A 21,617-nucleotide genomic window follows, 5' to 3' on the forward strand; every position below is an offset into this window, starting at 1 on the left:
TAAAGGTGATCACGAAGAGGCTGCAGTTGAGCGCTATACATCCCTTGTAGGCTGTTACCACTACGAGGACATGTAATTCCCTCGACTAAGGAGTACATCGTCCGGACACCGTTTTAGCCTAGTGGTATTAGATTTCTATATACGCCTCGTTGCAAGAGTTTGCTTTTGGATATATTCCCTCCAATATAGATACGCACTGCCAAGCAAGTAACAGGTTCAAAGTGTTCAGCCCACTAGCATCAAGTCTGTAGACGAAAAGGAGACCGGAGACGGACCATAATAGGATCTAAATACCGAATCTCAGCAATCTAACAAGTCTGGTCGTTATTGACAGAAGTTGTTGTCTGCATCCCAGTAGACCCACTGAACGATTGCTCCTTATGCTCGGCGAACGACGATACACTCACTTTGATCTCGCGAAATGGGTCCCGAGGCTATTGTAGGATCGATGTCATCTGCTCATATATGGAGAATACAATGCCGCCACTGAGCAATAACCTTCCCAGCCGCATAGTACTGCCCTTCCAGAACCCCCGGACTCCATGCGCGTGGTACACGCTCTGGACTGCTTCGACGAGGCCTGCCCCCTGGACGCCCTGCGCCCGTGTCTTAACAGTGTCAAAAGGCTGCGTCGCGTAGACCGTGACGACCCCAGCGAGGGCTCCCATTCCAAAGGTCGTGAAGACACTCGGGGCCAGTTCCTGTGCCTTGGCCACCTCTTTGAGGATATTGTAGGTCCCCATCCGCACTGCAGAGGTTGCTGATTGTTTGAGTGTCGTGGGGATAAGGCCTCGGTATAGTTCCATGATCCCATGGGCGCGAACCAACACCTGCACAGCGTGCGTACTTGACCGGAATTGTTTGGCGTGCTTGGCATCATCGACTCTTTTTGCCCCTCGGATCAGCGAGACTGTCCCCGTGTCTGTTCGGGCGAAGGGTTGCTCATGCTTACTGACAGCGCTGTCTTGATTCTCTCTGTCGGAGTGACTGCCAGTACACTCTCGGCTGCTCCTGCCACGACACCGGCGAGAATGCCACGTGCTGGCGAGAGCGACCCGTGCTCATCGGATAGAGAATTTCTGATGGTGTCGTAGGAGAGGAATCGGACCGCCGCTTTGGCGGTGGTGCCCTGCAACCATTAGAATCGAGTGACTGCGCGGCAGATGATGCTAAAACTGACCATGATGAGCATGGAGCAACCGGTATACAAAGCACTGATGCCTTCCTGCTGGGCAACCTTGAAGATCAGGTGCAGCGGACTCGAGGAAGTGACCGCCGTGCGGCCCTGCAGGAGTTGAACACGGGTTTTCGCATATTCAAACGGGTACTTGAATGGGAATTCGTCAACGTAAGTGTAAGGGTGCTTGAATCAGACCATGATAATGCATGACTGACCGTCACTGCTGCCTCCACGCCCCCAGCAACTCCGCCGGCAATTAAAGAGACCCACTGCGGGGTACGAATATGATGCTGAAGTGAACTTGGCTTGTCTGGCACAGGCTGAGTCATTGTTCGGAAGTTGGTGGCCAATGACATGTCTCAAGGCTGGTTCTGGTCCTTATTCCATCTTATTCTATTCTTATAACGGGCAGTGGGGAGATTCGGACGGAAGGAAACTTGCCGCGGAATAATGATACCGTTGGATTTCAAACACATTTCAGCCAGCTCTGATCTTCGCCTCCGAGCTCTTCAGCAAGAATTTCAAGCCATGGAAAGAAGACGTCCGTCCCGTTCTCGAAGAGCCGCCAAGGCCTGTACGTTTTGTCGGCGCAGAAAGGTGAGTGAGCTCGAATTCCGGCCTGACTGTTCGCCACACGTCGCTAAGTCGTCAAGTTGCGCTGCGACGAGAAATCGACCTGCTCCAACTGCCAGGGATATGGAAAAGAATGTGTCTACATGACCAGTTCTCCACGGCCAAGGTACGCCGCCGGCAAATCCGCGCAAAAGACAAGGGAGAGCAAAGGCACTAACAGTTGCAAGGCCATCGAATGCCCGGATTGCTCGGCTGCTGGCCGAAAATCAGCAGCTTCGAGAACGACTCGGGGAGAGCGGTCCCAGCCCTGTGCAAGATGCTCCCCGACAGGATACCCAAGTTCAGCCTGGCGGAGAGGTCCAGGAACAGTCCGAAGTCGGGAAACGAAGCCATCCCCAGTCCGTGGTGTCGGGCATGTTCGTTTCGGCCAACGGAGATTCCAGCTACCATGGCCTGACGAGTACCCTGTTTGATGATGCTCGGATGAACCGGCACGACCAGATGCAGCTGGCCGATTACTCTGGTCCTGTGGAGCCCATCCGAAAGCAGCTCATGGGGGAAGCTGCTTATCAAAGTAAGTCTCGGACTCTCGGTCACACCATCAGCCGCCTCACTGGATCACAATGAGACTCACCAGGACGTAGGGCAACTGGAGGAATTGAACTTTCGACAAGGAAAGCTAGACTTTGATGGCGTCGACCCGGAGCTGGGAATGCACCTGCTATCCCTACACTGGAATCGGCAGCACCACTCCTTCCTGATCACCTATCGCCCAGCTTTCATGCGCGACATGGCCACCAATGGGCCCTATTTCTCGAAACTACTGCTTAACGCGATTTACTTTGGAGCATCAAAGTTCAGCAACCGTCCGGAGGTGCGCAAGGATCCGGACGATGCGCGGACGGCCGGGTGGACATTTCGAATGAGGGTGAAGGAACTGCTGGGAAGTGCTTTGGATCGGAGTGAAATCACCACGATCCAAGCACTGCTGGTCATGACGAGCTCTCTGTTTGCTTTGGGCGATGAGCGTAGTGCAGCGTGGCTGTATGCCGGTACGGCGTTTCGCATGATCATCGATCTCGGTATGCATGTGGATGCTACGCTGCTTCCCAACATGCGCCGGCTCTCTGGCGAGGATCTAGAGATCCGTCGGCGCGTCTTCTGGGGCGCCTTTGTGGTCGACAAGATTCAGTCTCTGTATCAAGGGCGCCCGGCGAGCCTACAGCACTTTGACACCAAGGTCCTGCTGTCTTTCCTGGACCATTTCGAGGAGCTGGAGCCCTGGCAGCCGTTTGCGTATTCCGATGTACAGTCGTATCCCGGGTCTCCGGCCTATAGCGTGTCGACCTTCACGCAGCTCTGCAAGCTGTCGCTCATCCTCAACGAGATCCTAAACAAGGTCTACTCGGAAAGAAGCTCAAACCGGTCGCCCCATGATCTCATCGCGACTCTCAATACACTGGACGGGCAACTGAAGAACTGGCACGCTGCCCTCCCAGACCATTTACGGTTCGACCATGAGACCACCGGCGCGGTACCGCCCCCTCATGTCCTTTCTCTGCTGGCGCTGTACAACGTGCTGGTCATTCTTCTCCATCGACCATTTGTCTCCGAAGGCCATCTGCACACCGCAGACCCATCAGTGGCCCTGAGTTCCTTCACCACTTGTACGGCAGCGGCATCCAGCATCCAGCATTTACTCCAAGCCTACGACCACACCTTCTCCATCCGACGAGCGCCGTACCTGATCTCGTACGCCACGTACGTAGCGGCGACGATCTTTGTTCGAGTGGCGGCGCAGCGAGAAGGTGCCAGTCGAGCCCATTCCAGTCTCCGCACCTGTCTTGACATCTTCCAGAAAAACGAAGAGACCAACTGGGCCGTGCGGAGAGCTCACAACGTCATCCTGCACTTGATGGATCGCATGGACGTTCATTTGGATCGTCACCCCGCCGTGCCCGCCGAGGCTGAGCAAAGCACGGTCGAGCAGTGTCAGAGTCGAGGGGACTCTCCATGCGGACGACCACTGGGGTTGGAGCCTCTGCCAGATATCGAGGTGTCCGAACTGGACATTGATATGATCATTCAAAGCTTCATTCGCACACAGCCCAGACCCGCCGAGGAGCAGCCCTTTTACGAAACCGTGGAGCCCTTTTTCGGCTCTGCTGTGGCTCACCCTACAGCCCAGGGTGCTTCGACTCTGTCCATGCCTTCATCTGCTCAGGAGCCAATGTCTTATGTGCCATTCGATGATATGCTGTTCGGGTTTAACGGGTCTCCACAGGACAATGTGTTTGGTGATTAATTGCTTTAAGATCTTTACCTTTTGCCTCTGCAATTCAGCGATGGAATCCGTCATAAGGCGCGTAGGATATATTCTTCCCAAATTCGGTCTTATGAGTTAGGATATTTGTCAACTCACTCCGAGTCTAGTCCATTGTGAGGTTCTTAATAGATATAGAAAGCTAGCTTTGTCCTTCGTGCACTGGGTAACTCATTCATACATGATAGTACACATTCCCCTCAAAAAGCCGCCGAGCCGTCCGAAAGACCGCTACATTATCAACACTAACCTCACCCTTATGGTCCATCCCCAACACAGCCTCCACGGGGATCACCCCGGCCGGATGTCGAATGCCCACCGGCAATGGAGGCGCAATCTGGTGATGGCCCACCGACATCCCATGCTTGGGCCGTGTGCCACGTTTCCCCTTCCGGGCCAACTCCCACGCAATCGTCCCGTGGATGACTGTTGCTGCGCCCACACACACCGCACCGGTCAGCTGCAGACTCGCATGGGGCTTCCCCATGGTGAATGCCAGGACGCGGATATCAGCCTCGTCATTCTCCGCCGCCGAAGACAACAGGGCGATCTTGGGAGTGCCGCGCACCTTGCCCGCCGCCTGCGGATCAGCGGCCAGCCCGAACCGCACGGCGCCTTCCCGGCGGATGTCCTCGACCACGGACAGGAATGCCGGATTGTTGGGGTTGCTGTTGCTGTCGCCAGTGGGCGATATGGTGTAGGGCGGCAGTGGCATTGGCAGGGAAGCTGCGTCGACGAGAACAAACGGGTTGGCGGCGTCAACTAGGCTGACTCGCACGTCGAACGTCCCGACGGTGCGCGACTGGACGGTCAACGTCTCCTGCTGCGCGCCGCTTGGGAAGAGCTGGCCCGTCATGCTGCCACCGGGGCTCAGGAACGCTAATCGGATGGGACTGGATGCGCCTGCGACTCCGGGGATCCGGCACTCGCCCTCTTCTTGGAAGGACCCGTCCGCGGCGACCTGGACGGTTTCCACGATGTGTTGTCCGGTGTTGGTATTGTAGGTCCGAATGTCGATCTTGTATCGCAAGAGATCAGTATTGAAATGTGGACATGGACCAAGAGAGACGGGACAGGGGACTCGCTAACCTCTTTCTGTCCCGGCGCAGCCCTCACGATCCCCTCGTCTAGCGAAAACGGGCCCACGCCGGAGGCAATATTGCCGCAGTTCCCTGTCATGTCGATACGCGGTTGGTCAGGGGCCACTTGTACGAATGTATACTCCACATCGACATCAGGGCGGCTTGACCCCTCCACCACAGCAACCTTGGACGTCGTCGACGATGCACCGCCCACGCCGTCAATCTGCCGGCCGTCGCCTTGCGAGGACCCCATGGCCGACAGCAGGATCGGCTCCCAGAGGTGAGTGGACGCCGGGAGATGACGCCGGTGGAGGAACAGACCCTTGGACGTGCCTGCTCTCATCCAGACAGCGGGTAGCGTCTTTCTACTGGACAGGTGGGTGTATTCTAGGGGCTGCAGTAATGGAGCTTTGGCAGGACTGTACTCCACGGGTGGTATGGCGCAGGCTGGGGACATGATTGTGTGCAGAGTGCGGGTAATTCGCATTAGTGAATATTGAACTTGGACTTGTCTTCGAGCCGTTCTAATGGATGCTGTCTATGCCTCACTAATATAGCACTAGCCTCTACAGTTGACCGAACAGCTATACTAACCGTCATGTCTTTTCGTAGATGGTACATGCCACTGTCCCTGTTCCGCGGCAAGTTATGTTCCGTCGCAGCACATCGCGGTGTCGTCTCATTCCACGGAATTACTCTGTCGTATCAAGTATCTCGACACAGCGTTTTCACGCTCGAGAGCCACTAAGGTTCGTTCTTGGCCATTCTATTTCTAACACGAGGACGACTGTCTAGACACTATTCGGCTCCAAAGGCAAGAGAACGACCCCCATGGAATTGACATCGTGGCCAAAATACACTGCTGAGGTACCTACGCAGAAAAAGCCTGTCCACTATTGGTTTAGATTCTTTCTATACTTGGACCGAACGTGACCGATACAAAGACAAGTGGCTTCATCTGCCAGGTCCTGGTTGCGTATCATTGTAGCGCTTATTCACATTTCGGGATAGACGGTTTGGGACAAAGGGAAAAAAGAAAGACAATCAAGCATGCTCCTTCTGCTCCACAGTCAGCTTCTCCTCCCCGCTTTGCACATCAAACCCAGCCACATCTCCTTGGGGGAGTTTCCTCGCCATTGCCACGATATGCCACACGGACGGGGCATCGCGAAACACCTGGTTCATGGCCTCCAGGTTGCGGCCCATCGTTTCCGGATAGAAGAAGAACACCGCGACAGGTATGCAAGCCGAGATCACCGCAAAGACAATATAGTACCGGTAGCCGATTGTATCGAGCGCGACGGGGGTGATCATGACCACGACAAAGTTCCATAACCACTTGTTAGCAGTGGATGCAGAGGCCATGGCGACGCGCAATCGCATGGGGGCCACCTCGGTGCAGTACACGAAGTTGGCGCCGGAGAAGCCAATGGGGTAGAAAAAGTTGAAGAGCCAGATGAACGCAGCAGAGACGATGGACAATGATTTTCCATGGGAGTGGAAACTCGTCGTGATGGCCAACACCATCATGCACATGCACATGCCAGTGCCGCTGAACATGAAGAGCTTGCGCCGGCCGAGACGGTCGATGGCAAAGAAGGGAATGAGATTACACAGCGTCTTCCATGTTAACGCGCTGGCGGCCAGGATCCGCGACAGGTCCTTGCCCAGCTTGAGGTTCTGTTCGAAGATCGTGGAGATGTAGGTGGAAATCAAATTACCACCACACATCTGCTGGAAGAACTGGATGGTCATGCACAGTGCGAACCGGTACAGAAGGCGATCTTCATCCTCCCCGAGGCACAGCTCCCGCAGGGTAAGACGGCTGGACTGCTCCGTGAGTTCCAACGATGACTCGATGCTTGCAATCTCTGTCTGCACAGCCTCATCTTCCACTCCGAGGCCCTTGTAAGCTGCCAGGCTGTGGGCCGCCTCGTCGCGGCGGGCCACCAGGACAAGCCACCGCGGCGATTCCGGAAGCAAAAAGACAGTCCCCAGGATAGTCAGCGGGAAGACGAACGACAGTGCAAGTGGGACGCGCCATTGAGTTTCACCCGATGTCTTGCTGAAGCCAAAGTCGATCCAGTTGCACAGCACAAACCCTAGGGTCATGCATATGCCATCGACCACGACATGCTGCCCGCGATGCTTTGCCGAGCTACATTCGGCCTGGAACACGGGAACAGTCGCGCTCAGCTGCCCAACCCCGACGCCCAGAATCACCCGGCCCAGTGCAAACTGAATGATACCGTACGATGAGGTCTGCAACAGCTGGCCGATAATGGTGATGATCGCGGCCAGAAAGATGGTCTTGCGCCGGCCAAGCCGGTCCCCAAAGGAAATGCACGAGAGGGAGCCCACGAGCGCCCCGAGCTGAAGAGCGGCGATGACTGCGCCCTTTTTGGTCGAGTTTTCGGCCTTGATGTCACCTTGGGTGTTGATCGTGTCGATTTCCGGGAATACGTGTACCCTGGGCATTTGTAAGCTGGCGTCTTCAATTCACTCGGATTCTATTTGGCGCAAATACCATGTCTGCAGAGTAGCGAGCGGTCCCAATCCCGCTTGATTGTATCCGTAAGAGATGAAGGCCGGTGCAACTGTGAGAAGCACTTGGGCCACACGAAGCGATTTTCCTTGCAGCATTCTTTTGACACGAGTGAAGCAGATGAGTTTCAGGAAGCTCGCCTTAAAGGAACCAAGCTTCATATATGTTCGAAGTGGAGCAGGGGGTTTTCTGGGGACCCCGCATGGCAAGTTCTGCCCACCTCAACGAGCAACAGGCCCAGGGGGTAAGACATTCCGGAAGATTGTGATGCGGGATAAGCTTTGACTTTTCTTATTACCCCACGATCTGTCATTCGCTCGGGCCTGGCGAAGACGGGGTTCAGGCCTAAGCAAGAAAGTCTGTTTGCGGTATATCAGGTCCCATGGCACCGGTATCAAGCGTCTCAACAATAGCATCTCCTCGTTTAGGAACTAAGGGTTCAAAATCAACGGCTTCAGATTGGAAAAATCAAATTATCCAAGCCACACGAAGGATGTCGATCAGACCCTCACATTCTCTTTCCACGGCATGTAAGCTTCCGTGGGAAAAGGCAAGCCGCGGATGATTTCAGACCACACCAGCCGCGGAAAGGTAGGGATTCTGGAAGACTAGTGTCCACCTGGTGGCATGAAGTTGCGCCAGGGAATATCTCCTCTGCGTGAAAGGTGGATAGATTGCTATAGAATGAGTCTTTGGTTCCAAGCCAGAACAAGAAGTAATGCACTGAAGGGATCAAAGGCGCTTGGTCGAGCAGGAACTCTATCAATCCAATTAAAGATGCTTGGAGAGACCATTAAATATAGGCAGGTGATGCTGACCGAAAAATGCGTGATATCTGAGCTGACCAAACATGGTCCTTAACAAATTTCCATTCACTCACCAGTCATTCTATGTAAAGCTTGGTATGATACTCAAGAACTAACTACTCAATGATGCGCTGATTCTCGCGCAAGAAATCGTGCCAAATCCTAGACCTAATTTCACACCGTCTTGTCTAATTTCTGGTTGGATTTCAACTGCAGTTCATCCTCAAGCAGTCGGATTCGGGCAGTATGGAGTCCGGACATATTCGGTAACGCAGGTTTCACGGACCTCCAGCCAATCATTTGCTGAGCAAGAGGGGTCATACTCTCAACCAGTTCACGGGGCATTGCCATATGAGTCTCAAATGGAGTGAGCTGGCAACTTCCAAAGTAAGCCAGAACAGCCCGTCGTGGCTGGGCGCTCTGTCCACGATGTTCGCCCCCGGCATGGACCACACCTTGCCTCACAGCAAGGACATCTCCGGCTTTCATCACGGCCCGCACGGCCTGGTCATCAGATGGCGTGCCAATCTCTGGCCATCTGTGACTTCCCAGAATGACCCGTGTCGCGCCATTGGCTTCGGTGAAATCCGTCAAGGCAATAATGATGCTGAGCGTAATAGGGGGCGCTTCAGGCTTTTGGTGGCGAAGTAGAGGGTGTGTACTTTCGTCGCGGTGATAGTCTTGGGCAGCGTGTCCTTGGCTCAACTCCCTCAGAAAGGAGGCGGTAAGCCAGTAGTCTCCAGTGGCCTTGAAGGTACTTCTGCACAGATCATGGAGAGTGGGACTATTCAGAATCTCATGCCGAAAGGTCTTGCTGATCGTTGGCAGGCCAGCGACATATTTGGAGTGTGCTGGAACCCGAAAGTTATACATCGTATGCACCCCGTCTACAGCGGCCTTTGCGTAGGGGTCAAGTTCCTGGTTAAAGCGTTGGATCACGTCGGCCGAAAACAGGCCCTCGACGATAGCAGCCCCGTCGTCTTCAAAGATTTGGCCGAGCATGTCGGGGTCGGCACCGGCGGGAACCCGCTGGATTTGAGGCTTGCTCGCAGCTTTGGACACAGTCATATTGGTAGTAAAAGAAGGCCTTCTTCGTGTGAGAGCAGGAAAAAGAGACAAACAGGCGTCAATGGACTAGAATAAAGTGATAAAATGCTTAGACGGAAAGACGATGATATGAAAAGCAAAGAGAAAGGAAGGATTGTGCCTTTATATTTGCAAGGTCGGAATCGCCATAGTGGTACAGGACATCCGAACATGGTCTCTGAAGCATAACATGAAAATGGAGTCATTTACCCTCTAGGGCTGAGATATGCATCAACTCCAGTGAGGAGATCACACACCGACAAGAAGGGTGCTATTACTTTCATTCAGCAGCTCCACCTCGAAGCAGGAGAAAGGAAACGATGATGACGTGGTAGGACAAAGAAAGAAACAGAGAAAGACAAAGACGCATCTGGTAATGTATGAGCTCATGGGCAGACTTCCGTTCAGTAGGCCGGCAATTGAACCGATCTAGTATGCGATATCCAGCTGAATCAATATGCCATACCTACTCCTCTCCATCGATATCTTCTTGTCTCATCCAGAATATCACTGCCGGCCGAGTTCAGTAAGGAGCTACTGATCATGCAATAACGCCTTCTTTTGCCTCCACATGTGTCTCAAGAGGATATGATATGCATGTCCTGGTTGTAGCCACAACCGTTTCCTGCATATAAGTAGGATCAAAATAAACTAGGATGATCTAACAAATCAGGGTAAGGGCGCCGCTGCAGAGGTAATAGCGGAAGCACACCGCTGGTTTGACTACAACTGAACTAGTATCCATGCTTCAGATCATTGTCCAATGTATCTAGTCTATCCTTGAGACCCGCACCTCAACGCACTATCTGCCACCTACACATGTCGGTGTGCCTGCGCTACTGAGATAGACACACAGTGAGGCATGTGGATAGGCAAGAGGACACAACTTGACGTGTGCTAGATGTCCAAGATTCACCTTGCTTGAGGTGGTATGTGACACTGCAGATACCCTACACATCTGTCAGTTACCAATGGATAACGAATATGAGGAGAAAATGTATCATGTAGAACCGTAAACAGGGCAGCTGCCCACTTGAAGACGCACCTCTCCAGGAAAAGACAGACAAGGCTAAGAGAGTGCACCAACGACCTACATTGAAGCTCAAAGCTCTAATGAATTCTCGAAACGAATAATTGACTTATTGGCCCGGTTTGGTGCCGTTGTCGAAGGACAACGGCTGCTTTTGCACTTTGCTGTAGACTGTAGTCGGTGAACAGCCTTACCTCGACCCAGTCCCATAAGAGCGGATTTATTCGAAGCCAGGGAGCTAGGTTCTCAAGTTAGAGGGCTGAATAGGAGTCTGTGGTTTCGCCTTTTTCCCAGCACGCAGTCACCATTTCTTAACATTTACGACCTAGGCTGAGTAACTGGGAATACATTTAGAGCTGCCTGGTGATCGTCCTGACCAAGTTCCTGGTCCATTACTCACGTCACATCTGCCCAAATTCTTTGGTGTCGTAAGAGAATTATGCCAAGGACTTATACGATGTGAATGGGCCTCGGGGAGGGATGCTTTTAGATTCGAGGAGACACTCTAGGTAATATGATCCTGCCAAGCATCCGTTCTCTCATCGCACATCAGTGGGAAAAGGACAGCCTGCCTTACACTCACGGAGACAGCCTGGGCCTCGCGCGGATATGAATGGGGCTGGTCGGTTCCGCGACGAAATGGTCTTTCCAGCTCAAAACCGATGGAATCGGCTCACATAATTCCAGGTCAAGACGGTGGAAAATGTCAGCTAATGCCAACTGGAGTTGCATCTGGGCCAAGCTGTTGCTTATCATTAGTGGACCTTGTACGAACAATCACCGAGTCCACTACTTACTTGATTCCGATACAGGCCCGACTACCACGGCTGTAGGGGTTGAGATACCGATCGAGATCCGTTCTGTTATTTTGCAGCCATCGTTCAGGCTTGAACTCGTTGGGTTCAGGGAAGATCTCCTCGTCGAAGTGGAGTGAGTGGTGGGTGGCGGATACAATGGTCTGTAACTTATCAGCTTCTGCCGTTGAGGAAAGAGTAGGATCGATTAGACTCAACATCCAAGAGAGGGATAACTCACCCCACCTGGTATAAAGTACGAACCGACTTGCAATCCCTCAGGAGGAACCACACGAGGCAGCGGCCCAGGGAGTGCTGGCCAGATCCGGTGCGCCTCCTTGATGATCGCATTCTGCAATCACAGTCAGTGCAAGCCTGTACATCCGGAGGCAGACAGTGCGAAAAGAAGAGATGAACTCACCAGATAGGGCAAACTCCCCAATTTTCGCACGTCGAATTCGAGGTCCCCCGAGTTCCACGCGTCCGACTCGTCCAGCTCGTCCTTGAGCTTCTTCTGTATCCTCGGATTCCGGAGAATGTAGTACACTGCTGCCGCCAGCGTCCTACCTGCGGTATCGACCCCGGCATCGATGAACGTAAAGGCTTCTGCAGCCAGATAGTCGAGCGTCGGCGGTTTTCCGGTGGTATCGTAGCTATGAGCAACCAAGAGCTCGATGACTGATGCACTGCTGCGCTCAACGTCGCTGCGGACGGGCTTGTCCACTCGTGACCTTGTATAGGCCTCGCATGTCTGGGAACAGTCAGAAGCGGTTCGGTTGTATATGAGTCTTACGCTTCAGTGCCGTCACCGGAAATACGAACCTTTTTAAAATTGAGCACACCTGTAGGAACTAACCGGTCTGCTATGAAGGTTGGGACGATGCTGTTGACGGCCGCCGGGTAGGGAAAGAATCGTACTGCAAGAATACAGTCCAGTTGAGTCAGTCCTTGCTGATTTCTTGTAAATTGGACAACTCACGCGTGGGAATCATCACAGACAATCCGTCGACGGTATCGAGCAGCTCAGGCTTGGTCTCTTCATATTCAACCAGGTCACCGCAGTCACCAAGGAGCGTTTTGCCTACGACATTGATCTACCACGAAAGGTCAGTTGATGAGCACTGACTTTGTGCAGACACACTCACTGCAAACGCCCGGAACAGATCGTTGATATTGCAGCTTTTCCCCTGCCTTGACTGTCGAACCATGAAGTCTTCCATGCGCCGAAGCTGGTGCAAAATCCCGGGAGCATCGGCTTCGGCTGCCTGCTTCGAAAAGCGGGGACTGAGGGCTTTCCGTCGCGCGCGGTGCTCGTCCCGATCACTCAGCGAAAAGATGGATCCGTCGTTGTCGGCACAGGTGTAGAATGTGTGGTCCTTGTAGAAATCCGTGCCATTGCGGAAGATTCTGTTGGCAGTCCGTTACCAAGAGCACGGAGTAGAGACAGCACGATGGGTGCACCTACGTTTCATACGTATCAATATCCTTGACGTGAACATGATCGGGTCCGACCCGGACAACGGGAGAGCCTATGTAGACAGATCAGCATTGGTTGAGTCGGTCGAAGTATAGACAAGGTGCTACCTACGGTACTTTTTATGCAGTTCTGGATATGTCTTGCACCACTGACCGTCCAGCCAGACGTTGGTATAAAACTCGTACCATCCGCAGAGGGCTGCACTCCAGGGTCCTGGAATATGACGGAGTGGATGAAAGAAGAGACGCTGGATTACTCTATGGGCCGCAATTACAACCAGGGACCAGAGTAGAAGCCATACTAGGCTGGAGGAGGAACACCAGTCGACTAGCCTGTGAGCCACGTTTGACATTGCTTCCTCGAGTGGCCTGGTTCAGGGAGGAGAGGACGATGGTAGCTAGGCTGACCGTGAGGGAGAACAAATTCTTCCAGGGTCTGGGTAGCCAGGTCTTCGAGCGAATGGACAGGATGCTCGTACACTCTGGAATCAGCGTCTGGATTTACTCATTCGACCGACCTAAATCAGTCGGTGAAGTTTTCCTAGGTGCATGTCTTGTCCCGTGCAGTTTGGCCACCATTAGTTAGAAAGAAGGAAAATACAGAAAAGAATGCGAAATAATGCATTGCATGACTCGAGTTTTCAAGAAGAACAGGGGTTACGTAGACATGCATAGATGATGGGTACATAGCAGTTATGACCACATCTACTACAATATCACGAGAAATGCGGCCTTGCTTGTTACAGGTCAGACTGCATCAGATCACCACTGAAAAAAATTGAATCCCAGAATGAGGGACTACTCAGTCAGGTTACCAATTCATGCAATAAAGGAGGTTAGGGGTTAATCGGCAGTGATGATGCACCAACATTTCCAATCATGCTAGAAGTAACACCTTGCCCTGTCCCTGAATATCATGGCCTGGGTCTATACCTCCTTGCTTACTTCATGATCTTGATAAGCAGATATATAAGATATGCATAAGCACTGCAGCTCAGAGCTAGCTGCTTTATGTATACATATATTCTTATAGTATGACAAGTCATACTTCATGCATAGTGATATTAGATGTAAGGGGGGAGAGGGGAATGTAGCTAAGCAAATAAATCAAAAAACCATAATAAGAATGCATTATATGGGTAGTTGCATTCTTTAGGCAATATTCAATACAAAAATATTGACTAAACACATATCTATCACAGCCGCAAGGGGGATTGGTTCGGCTAAAGGGTCCACGGTCTAGATACCACCAAGGAGGTTGTATGAATAGCAGATACTATTGCTATTGCGTGTTGGGTGCTACAGCACAAAAGCACCCGAACTAGCAGTTGTCAATTGTCATAATTCTATTGTCGGAAGCCATTGTCTTCTTCTGCTCAACTACATTGCCTTCATTCGAGACTTCCGCCAAAATGAGAGATGCATGTATGTTACCCTTCACCAAGGAGCAAGTCGTCACGGCTGGTGAATACTGCGAGACCCATAGTTCGACGCTGCCAGCGCCAATCCTCGCACAGATCCAGTTCACCGATAAGCTGTCCAAGGATGAGGTTGTCATGGCGCCCTCTCCGGCCCAGTGTGCCTGGTTGATGAGCTTCGCTCAGGCGCTGGGGCCGAAACGAGGTAGGTTATTATTCGTTCGATTGCTAGAGGGAGAACCAGACACTGAGACGAGTCCGTAGTTCTTGAGCTGGGTACGTTCACTGGCGTCAGTGCACTTGTTTTCTATGAGGCGACAAAGAAGACACAGGCAGAGATCGTCAGCATTGATATGTCGGAGACATACCTCAAGTACGCCGAGGATGCATTCCGTCGACATGGCACAACCGATCGTGTCAGGACTGTCAAGGGACCTTGTCTTGAAATGTGTGTTATTGCTCGTGTCTTTCCTCCTATCAAGCGAATTGCTACTGACCATGACCATTATCAGGTTACCTACATTGACTGGCCAGTTCGACCTGATCTACATCGACGCAGCGGAGGAGGAATACGAAGCGTACACACGGTTCATTCTGGACCACAAACTTCTTTCTCCCTGTGGAGTCATCCTGGTGGACGACGGTGGGTTTCTACCACGTGCGGTGCTTTGCTGGGACCTTGCTAATACATGATCTGATCTAGTTCTCCTTGAAGGCCTGGTGCTCGACCGGTCCATTGCCAAAAACTTCCCCAAGGAGATTCAGGAGCCGTATCTGGCCATTGCGGACAAGATGAATGCTTTCAATCGCTATGTTGCCACGGAGCCTCGGGTCACGGCGACAATGATTCCCGTTTTCAACGGAGTCACCCAGATCATGTGGAAATAGGTGGGCTTCTAAAGCACCTGAGAAATCGATTCGTTTGCGCAGGCCTGTGGTAGTCAGGAGTAGAAAGTCAAAAGAATTTGTTTGTTCCTGACTGAATATCATAGAGTTCTCAGGATAGTAATATATGCGAGATCTCATGACTGAAGACCTGATTTATATTGGAATTATGCAACTACAGAAAGATCATACCGTTGAATCTTTGCCTGACAACAAGTATCACACCAGTTCTATCAAGGCCTGCCAAAGATTGATGCTTCACATCTGGCTATTGACAGCAATAGTACATTTGACTAAATGATAGAGTTCTCTGCTCTATTTAGTGATGCACCCAACTCTTCTGGCTTCAATCCTTGTATCCCCGCTCAGCTGCGACTCCCACCTCATACCCACCCGCTCGTGGCACATCGTCAGACGCCTTGGTTCCATCATTCAAATTCAAGCTCTGCAACATCTCGGCAGAAGGCCTATCCTCCAGCCGAACGCCTTGCAGATCCTCCTGTCGCCCCGCGCTACCAGCCCAAATACTAACATGCACGCCCACATATGCCACAAATACGACACACGCAACAACCGCATACACAATCATCCCTGTTCTCAGCGGCCCTGTGCTAGATCCCAGCCACCAAAACCCAAGTCCCCCGTTGATTGTGCCCAGGGCAAGCATTCCACGGCCTAGCCAGCGGTGCAAGTACGCGAACCAGCTCTTTCCCCCGGTGCGCTTGAAATGCTTGTGTTGAAGCCACCCGAGAACAGGCTGAACGAGAGCTAGACTCGCCACGACCACGATTCCGATAATGGGATGCGCGGCTGCGTTGCTGCCGCCATCCGCCCACATCTTCAGCCCTAGCCCTAAGCCAGTTATTGCCGTGGCCAGTGCGAGGCCCTGCAGTGGGGCGTGGATGGTCGTCACGGGCATGCGTATGAAAGTCGAAAGGGGGACGAGAAGCGCGAAAGTCGGGAAGAGCAGGAGGAATGCGATTGCCATGAGGCAGCCGTGTGCGATCGCCGTTGCGGACAGGCCTGCGGGTTCGGAGATGGAGAGTTCGTCGATTGGACGGACGGCGTCCGAGGAAGCGTCCGAGAAGGGATCACCGTTCATATCGATGGTTGAGCGCGCGCGCGTCAGATCCACGACCACCCCTCCAAAGGCATCATGGTAGTCAATTGCCGCCGAGACGTCATCGGACTCAATCGGACTGCCGTTCTTGTAGGCCCAGATCCACCTGCTCGCGGAGTCGGTTGCGTTGATTGTGTCGCCGTGGCCACCAAGGCAGTCGTGGCATCGGAAATTCGCCGTCATGGTCGCGTTCCTGATGCCAGTTCCGGGCAGGAGTGAGATGTGACTCTCTGGATTGAATCGCGGGAGGACATGACCCGTGCCCGCACGAGGCGAGACAGTCACGTTGGTCGAGGAGGACGCGTAGATCAGGAAGATATGCGCTCCCGCCATCTGGTCGCCTTGGCCAAGTGCGACCCATTGGACTGTACTCGGTGCTTGGATTTGGAAGAATAGGGCGTCCAGTTGAGAGGATTTCGCGGCATCGGACACTGTTATCGTGAAGGAGATGTCATCTCGGCCTTGAGGATGGAAAGTTGCCGGATGAGCCTCGGCGCTAGTAACTACGGACAGTCAGTTAAGGACTTGGGCCAAGGCCGGATAGGAATGCGTACACAAACTCAGGGCAACTGTGAGCCCAATCCACGTATGAACTTTCATAGCGATAGCTGTCGGTTGTGCCTTGTGATTATGATAAGGCAGACAAGTCCGAAAGTCAATCATGTATACTACATAGCGACTATGTCTCTGGCGAGCCAGATATGCTCCAGATCAATGCTAGGGAAGGCCTTCATGGTCCTAGGTTCTAATCTCTCCCAAGGACTCCTTGCGTGTGTTCTCGAGGATTCCTTCTACTCTCCATTGTGTCAAGAGGGCCAGTCGCCCATCACAGCATGAATTGACGGACCAAATGGCCAGTTTACCATCATTCTGACGGCTGATCACCTCAGTAAGGTAGTCTTTCCCCTCGCCTCAACGATGGCTCCTGTAGGGCGAGCAGACGCAAAAGAGTAATATCCAAGTCAATCATTCAATATCAAAAGAGCTCAAGTAAGGGACAGCGATGCTTCTGTCTGACACTATTGAGCCCTCATGCATATACTATTCAAATTGTTGATTCGTCGAGAGGAGTAGGTATCCACTACCCATTTTCTTCGGCTGGTGGCGCGGCTGAAGCCTGCATGCATTATCACAGCGCATATGCAAGTGTCAGATTGCACGTAATATGGTAATATGGTTACACTGGTAATCTGAGCATGTAGAGGTCAAACTGGGACATATTCATGCTGTGTCTATGAATGTATGTGAATTTCTATGTAAGGAGTAATAAGACCAGAAGTTATGTGTATTCTAGTTAAATAAGACTAACTAGAATAGGTAAGATAAGCAAGCATAAAATATATAATCTGGTACTAAAGATACAGTGCTTTAACACACCTCAGCTAAGAATTAGTAAGAATTAGCTGTACCTACTAATAGGCACTATCTTTAGTTTACAACTACCACCTTCCTAATCTAGTTATATGTTAAGGGTATCTAGGTGTCACGGTGCTGCCGTGGATAGGAGTTGGAACCGCTAATGAGAAATCACGTGATCTTGGGAATATCTTCACCGCACAATTCCGAAACCTGTTTGAAGCTCTTTGAGCTACGTCCTGTCTATAGAGCCTGCCTGTACCAGCCTGCCCTGCAGCCTGAACAGATAGATAGAGATCACTGTAACTAGCCTGAGTGTCAACTACCTCATTAACCTACTTCCGTTTACTTACGAGCCTGCACCTTGACACTAGGTCCTTTAAACCTAGCATCTTAATAAATTTTTAGTATTTTTCACCATACAGAGGCTTGGTCAGGCCGTCTACTAGCATCTAATTAATTAGAACCTACCTAACATTCACCTCCCTAGCCTAAGCATGCTCTCACAGCTAGTATTAATGAATATTAACATACTGTAGCTTAGTTATAATATAAGGTTCTTTACTGGCAATTGTTACGGCACCAACACAGCCGCACTAGCCTAAGGCGGATGAGACAGGCAGAATTACGGAATGCGGACATCCAATCACCCTATGGAACATGCAGGTGACAAGACCACGATCAAGGTGATTGGATATATTATGTGATGACGGCTGATAGGCCAATTCCAGCCTCTCACGTGATATGGTATATTGGTATATAACATAAAGGGTATGTTGGTATCGTCACCATCTACCACTATACCACTCTACCATCTACCACGCATACCAACTGGAGGAACTATGGATATATAAGGACACTCATTACCATTGTATCTAGCACTCTTAGTTTTAGTTCCTCGCGTTCAATATCAAGATCTCACTTGAGTACAAGTTCACTAGTCCGATTCGTCAGCTACTCTCTTACTATTGAGTATACGTACTCAATAGGCCTTGCTTCTATCTCTACTGTTATTGTTCTTGTGTTACCTTTGGATTGTCCTTGACCTCGTCAGGTCATTGTATCGTTGCACCATCAGGCTACCTGGTCGGTAGGCCTTAGGCAAGTATCGGATATAGTCCAGGGACTATACCACCCCGTTCCCAAAGTCGTTGACTAGCAGAGAACAGCAGAGACGGATCCCAGGGTGTGACAGCAATTAGATAAATAGTCTGTGTTGCAAGCATGGCCTGTGATATGCTTGTGCTGCCTAGCACTCGCGATATGAAGTAACTTATGAACTAACAGCCTAGGTCATATGACCTCTTGCTAGCTGCGACGCACTATCAGATATTTCTATCCAGGCCTACAGACCCCCTATTCTAGTTCTTCAGTGAGTTCTTCTTATATATACCTAGTCATAGGTTTCTCTACAGCCTAGCCCATAACATTAGAACTCACTCATTATTGTTAGAAATACACATTAGAATTATTAGAAATGTATATTAGTAGATATATTAGATTACTAGATGCACCTAATAACTGTACAGAGTACATCAGAATATATAAATATATTAGAATATTAGAATATTAGAAATAATAAGATAATATTAGAATTAACAGGCAGTATTAGAACCTAATAAGAGTATATAATAGATACTAATATAAAAGGAAATATAGATCTAGCTATAGATATTACAAATATACTAGAGTAGGTATTAAACTATATTAATTAACTAGAATCTAAGATAGTGCATTAGTAAAGTATACCTCTTAACTCTTAAGAGTAGTAGACTAAGCCCTAACTATAGGAAGCTCCTAGAATATAGATAAAATAGATTTTACTAAACCCTCCCTCCTATAATAGTATTAATAAGATATAGTATACCTCCTTTTATATAAAGCTATAAGCTAAGTTATAGATTAACTAGTAGGTAATTAGCTCTTCTTATAACTATGCCTAGCTAGTATTCTTATACCTAACTAGAGCTGCTAATACTGCTATACTACCCTAGATAAATACCTATGTAGATGACCCTAAGATAGGTAAATAGACCCTAGCTATAATACTAGACTAGATAGACCTACTCTTCCTAGATAAGAACTAATAGAAGTAAGCTATATAAGAACTCTAGGCACTATATTAGTTAAATTAGCTAATATAAGATATACTTATAGATATAAATTAGCTTATTATAGAAGTAGATGGCCATGGGTTCTTTAATAAGGTAAAGAAGAGCTATATTAATATAGTAATTAACTAAGAGATATAAGCCTTACTACTTATAGTCAAGAAAGAAGAAATCTTTAAAGCTTATTATTACTAGATCTAAGAGATTATAGATAGATTAGAAGCTAAAGAGTAGGTTAAGAAATACTTAGCTTAAAAAGGGAAGGCCTAGACTAGTTAAGTATATATTAGCACTACTACTACTATACCTACCTGATCTATAGGTAATATTAATACTATAGATTAGGAGCTAACTATGCTACTAGCCTATAGATACTATTATATAAAGTAGGTAGATAATACAGAGATAACTAAATACTAGTAGAAAGGTTAATATCTATACTATAGTATATCTAGCTATATAGTATATAACTACTAGTATAACCCTGCTTAGTATCCCTATAAGACTATACCCTAGATTACCTATATAAATGTAGTAGCCCCTATGCTTAAAGATAATATAGAACTAATCAACTAAGTAGTAAATTAGAAAAAGAGTAGCCCCTATAAAAAGACTTATATAGGGGCTAGTTAAATAGTTAATATAACTAGTATTATAGTGCCCTAGTAATGATGCTCTAATTATAAAAGAGAAGATTAATATAAAAGAGGGATTTAAATAGTTCCTAGAAGATATAGGTCTATTTAATAAACTAGAGTTCCTAGTAACTATAATTCTTAATAAAATATCTATATATAATTCTTTAATAGATACTAGGTACACCTCTTACTTTATTATATTAGAATGCATAGTGTAAAAGCATTAAGTAAAGTAATTTAAAATTTTACTAATCTAACTAAAAAGCTATAGTAGTATAGAAGGAGATACTATTATAAAGATAACCTATTTCTTACTAGATATTAGAGGTAACTACTAGCTCTATATCTATATATATATCATGTCTAAGCTAGCTAATAGAGCAGATATAATACTAGGATTACTATAGATAAGGTATTAGAAGGCTATAATTAACCTAGAGGGACCCTGTATATAATTTATAAATAACCTTATAGTAAAGAGCCTAGAGAATAAACTAAAGCTCTTAGTATATTATATATCTATATAAGGGTTTATTATCTAGAATTACTAATAATATAAGAGTAAGAGGGTATAGATATTTATAATTACCCTTAAAGATATTAATAAAGCCTTATAAGTAAAGTAATATATTAACCCTAAGACTAAGCTACTTATATATTATTATAAGCATCTAGAAGTCTTTAACTATAAATAAGCTAATAAACTACTACTATACTAACTAGGGATAGATTACTATATTAAACTACTTAAAGGTCTAGATAGTAAGTAAGTAGAGCCCTTATAGGGTCTATTATATAGTATATTATATAAAGAACTACTTATACTATATAAGATACTTATAGAGCTGCTAGAGAAGAACTTTATATATATTAGTAGCTTATTAGCTATAGCCTTAGTATTACTTATATATAAGCCTAGTAAAGGTCTATATTTCTATATTAATTACTAAGCATTAAATACTATAATCAAGAAAGATTATTACCCCCTTCTACTAATTAATAAGATATTAGAGTATATTATAAAAGTAAAGTAGTTTATAAAACTAGATATTATTACTATATTCTATAAGATTTATATTACACTAGGTAATGAATGGCTAACTATATTCTAGACCTAATTTAGTCTATATAAATAGCTAGTTACCCTCTTTAGTATAGTAAATATACTAAGTACCTTCTAGTGGTATATTAACT

The 21,617-nt window shown here is 48.7% G+C and overlaps 8 protein-coding genes across 8 annotated transcripts; 2 read left to right on the forward strand and 6 right to left on the reverse strand.

Annotated features, from left to right (window-relative positions):
* Positions 1-434: 434 nt before the first annotated feature.
* Positions 435-1,536, reverse strand: CDV56_106758 (putative mitochondrial tricarboxylate transporter (Ctp); the record flags this gene model as incomplete). The annotated part of the gene is made up of 4 exons (XM_026760377.1): positions 435-885; positions 957-1,129; positions 1,181-1,327; positions 1,396-1,536. The coding sequence occupies 4 exons, from the start codon at positions 1,534-1,536 to the stop codon at positions 435-437; spliced, it is 912 nt and encodes a 303-aa protein (XP_026613665.1).
* A 94-nt stretch (positions 1,537-1,630) lies between these two features.
* CDV56_106823 (uncharacterized protein) lies at positions 1,631-4,058 on the forward strand (the record flags this gene model as incomplete). Its single annotated transcript, XM_026760442.1, has 4 exons — positions 1,631-1,754; positions 1,826-1,919; positions 1,981-2,327; positions 2,398-4,058. 4 exons carry the CDS (start codon positions 1,631-1,633, stop codon positions 4,056-4,058), a joined length of 2,226 nt encoding a protein of 741 aa, XP_026613666.1.
* A 193-nt stretch (positions 4,059-4,251) lies between these two features.
* CDV56_106971 (uncharacterized protein) lies at positions 4,252-5,615 on the reverse strand (the record flags this gene model as incomplete). Its single annotated transcript, XM_026760590.1, has 2 exons — positions 4,252-5,094; positions 5,166-5,615. 2 exons carry the CDS (start codon positions 5,613-5,615, stop codon positions 4,252-4,254), a joined length of 1,293 nt encoding a protein of 430 aa, XP_026613667.1.
* A 587-nt stretch (positions 5,616-6,202) lies between these two features.
* CDV56_107064 (sugar porter family MFS transporter) lies at positions 6,203-7,864 on the reverse strand (the record flags this gene model as incomplete). Its single annotated transcript, XM_026760683.1, has 2 exons — positions 6,203-7,628; positions 7,686-7,864. The coding sequence occupies 2 exons, from the start codon at positions 7,862-7,864 to the stop codon at positions 6,203-6,205; spliced, it is 1,605 nt and encodes a 534-aa protein (XP_026613668.1).
* Positions 7,865-8,683: 819 nt separating this feature from the next.
* CDV56_107176 (phytanoyl-CoA dioxygenase family protein) lies at positions 8,684-9,577 on the reverse strand (the record flags this gene model as incomplete). Its single annotated transcript, XM_026760795.1, has 1 exon — positions 8,684-9,577. The coding sequence occupies one exon, from the start codon at positions 9,575-9,577 to the stop codon at positions 8,684-8,686; it is 894 nt and encodes a 297-aa protein (XP_026613669.1).
* Positions 9,578-11,204: 1,627 nt separating this feature from the next.
* CDV56_107291 (cytochrome P450) lies at positions 11,205-13,474 on the reverse strand (the record flags this gene model as incomplete). Its single annotated transcript, XM_026760910.1, has 11 exons — positions 11,205-11,367; positions 11,423-11,583; positions 11,661-11,771; positions 11,841-12,170; positions 12,242-12,336; positions 12,399-12,513; positions 12,565-12,826; positions 12,885-12,948; positions 13,008-13,109; positions 13,174-13,377; positions 13,414-13,474. 11 exons carry the CDS (start codon positions 13,472-13,474, stop codon positions 11,205-11,207), a joined length of 1,668 nt encoding a protein of 555 aa, XP_026613670.1.
* Positions 13,475-14,307: 833 nt separating this feature from the next.
* CDV56_107443 (O-methyltransferase) lies at positions 14,308-15,201 on the forward strand (the record flags this gene model as incomplete). Its single annotated transcript, XM_026761062.1, has 4 exons — positions 14,308-14,518; positions 14,578-14,761; positions 14,826-14,956; positions 15,017-15,201. 4 exons carry the CDS (start codon positions 14,308-14,310, stop codon positions 15,199-15,201), a joined length of 711 nt encoding a protein of 236 aa, XP_026613671.1.
* Positions 15,202-15,544: 343 nt separating this feature from the next.
* On the reverse strand, positions 15,545-16,918 carry CDV56_107491 (cytochrome and DOMON domain-containing protein; the record flags this gene model as incomplete). The annotated part of the gene is made up of 2 exons (XM_026761110.1): positions 15,545-16,821; positions 16,873-16,918. 2 exons carry the CDS (start codon positions 16,916-16,918, stop codon positions 15,545-15,547), a joined length of 1,323 nt encoding a protein of 440 aa, XP_026613672.1.
* Positions 16,919-21,617: the final 4,699 nt, after the last annotated feature.

The sequence above is a fragment of the Aspergillus thermomutatus genome, assembly GCF_002237265.1.
Source record: "Aspergillus thermomutatus strain HMR AF 39 chromosome Unknown NODE_120, whole genome shotgun sequence".
NCBI lineage: Eukaryota > Fungi > Ascomycota > Eurotiomycetes > Eurotiales > Aspergillaceae > Aspergillus > Aspergillus thermomutatus.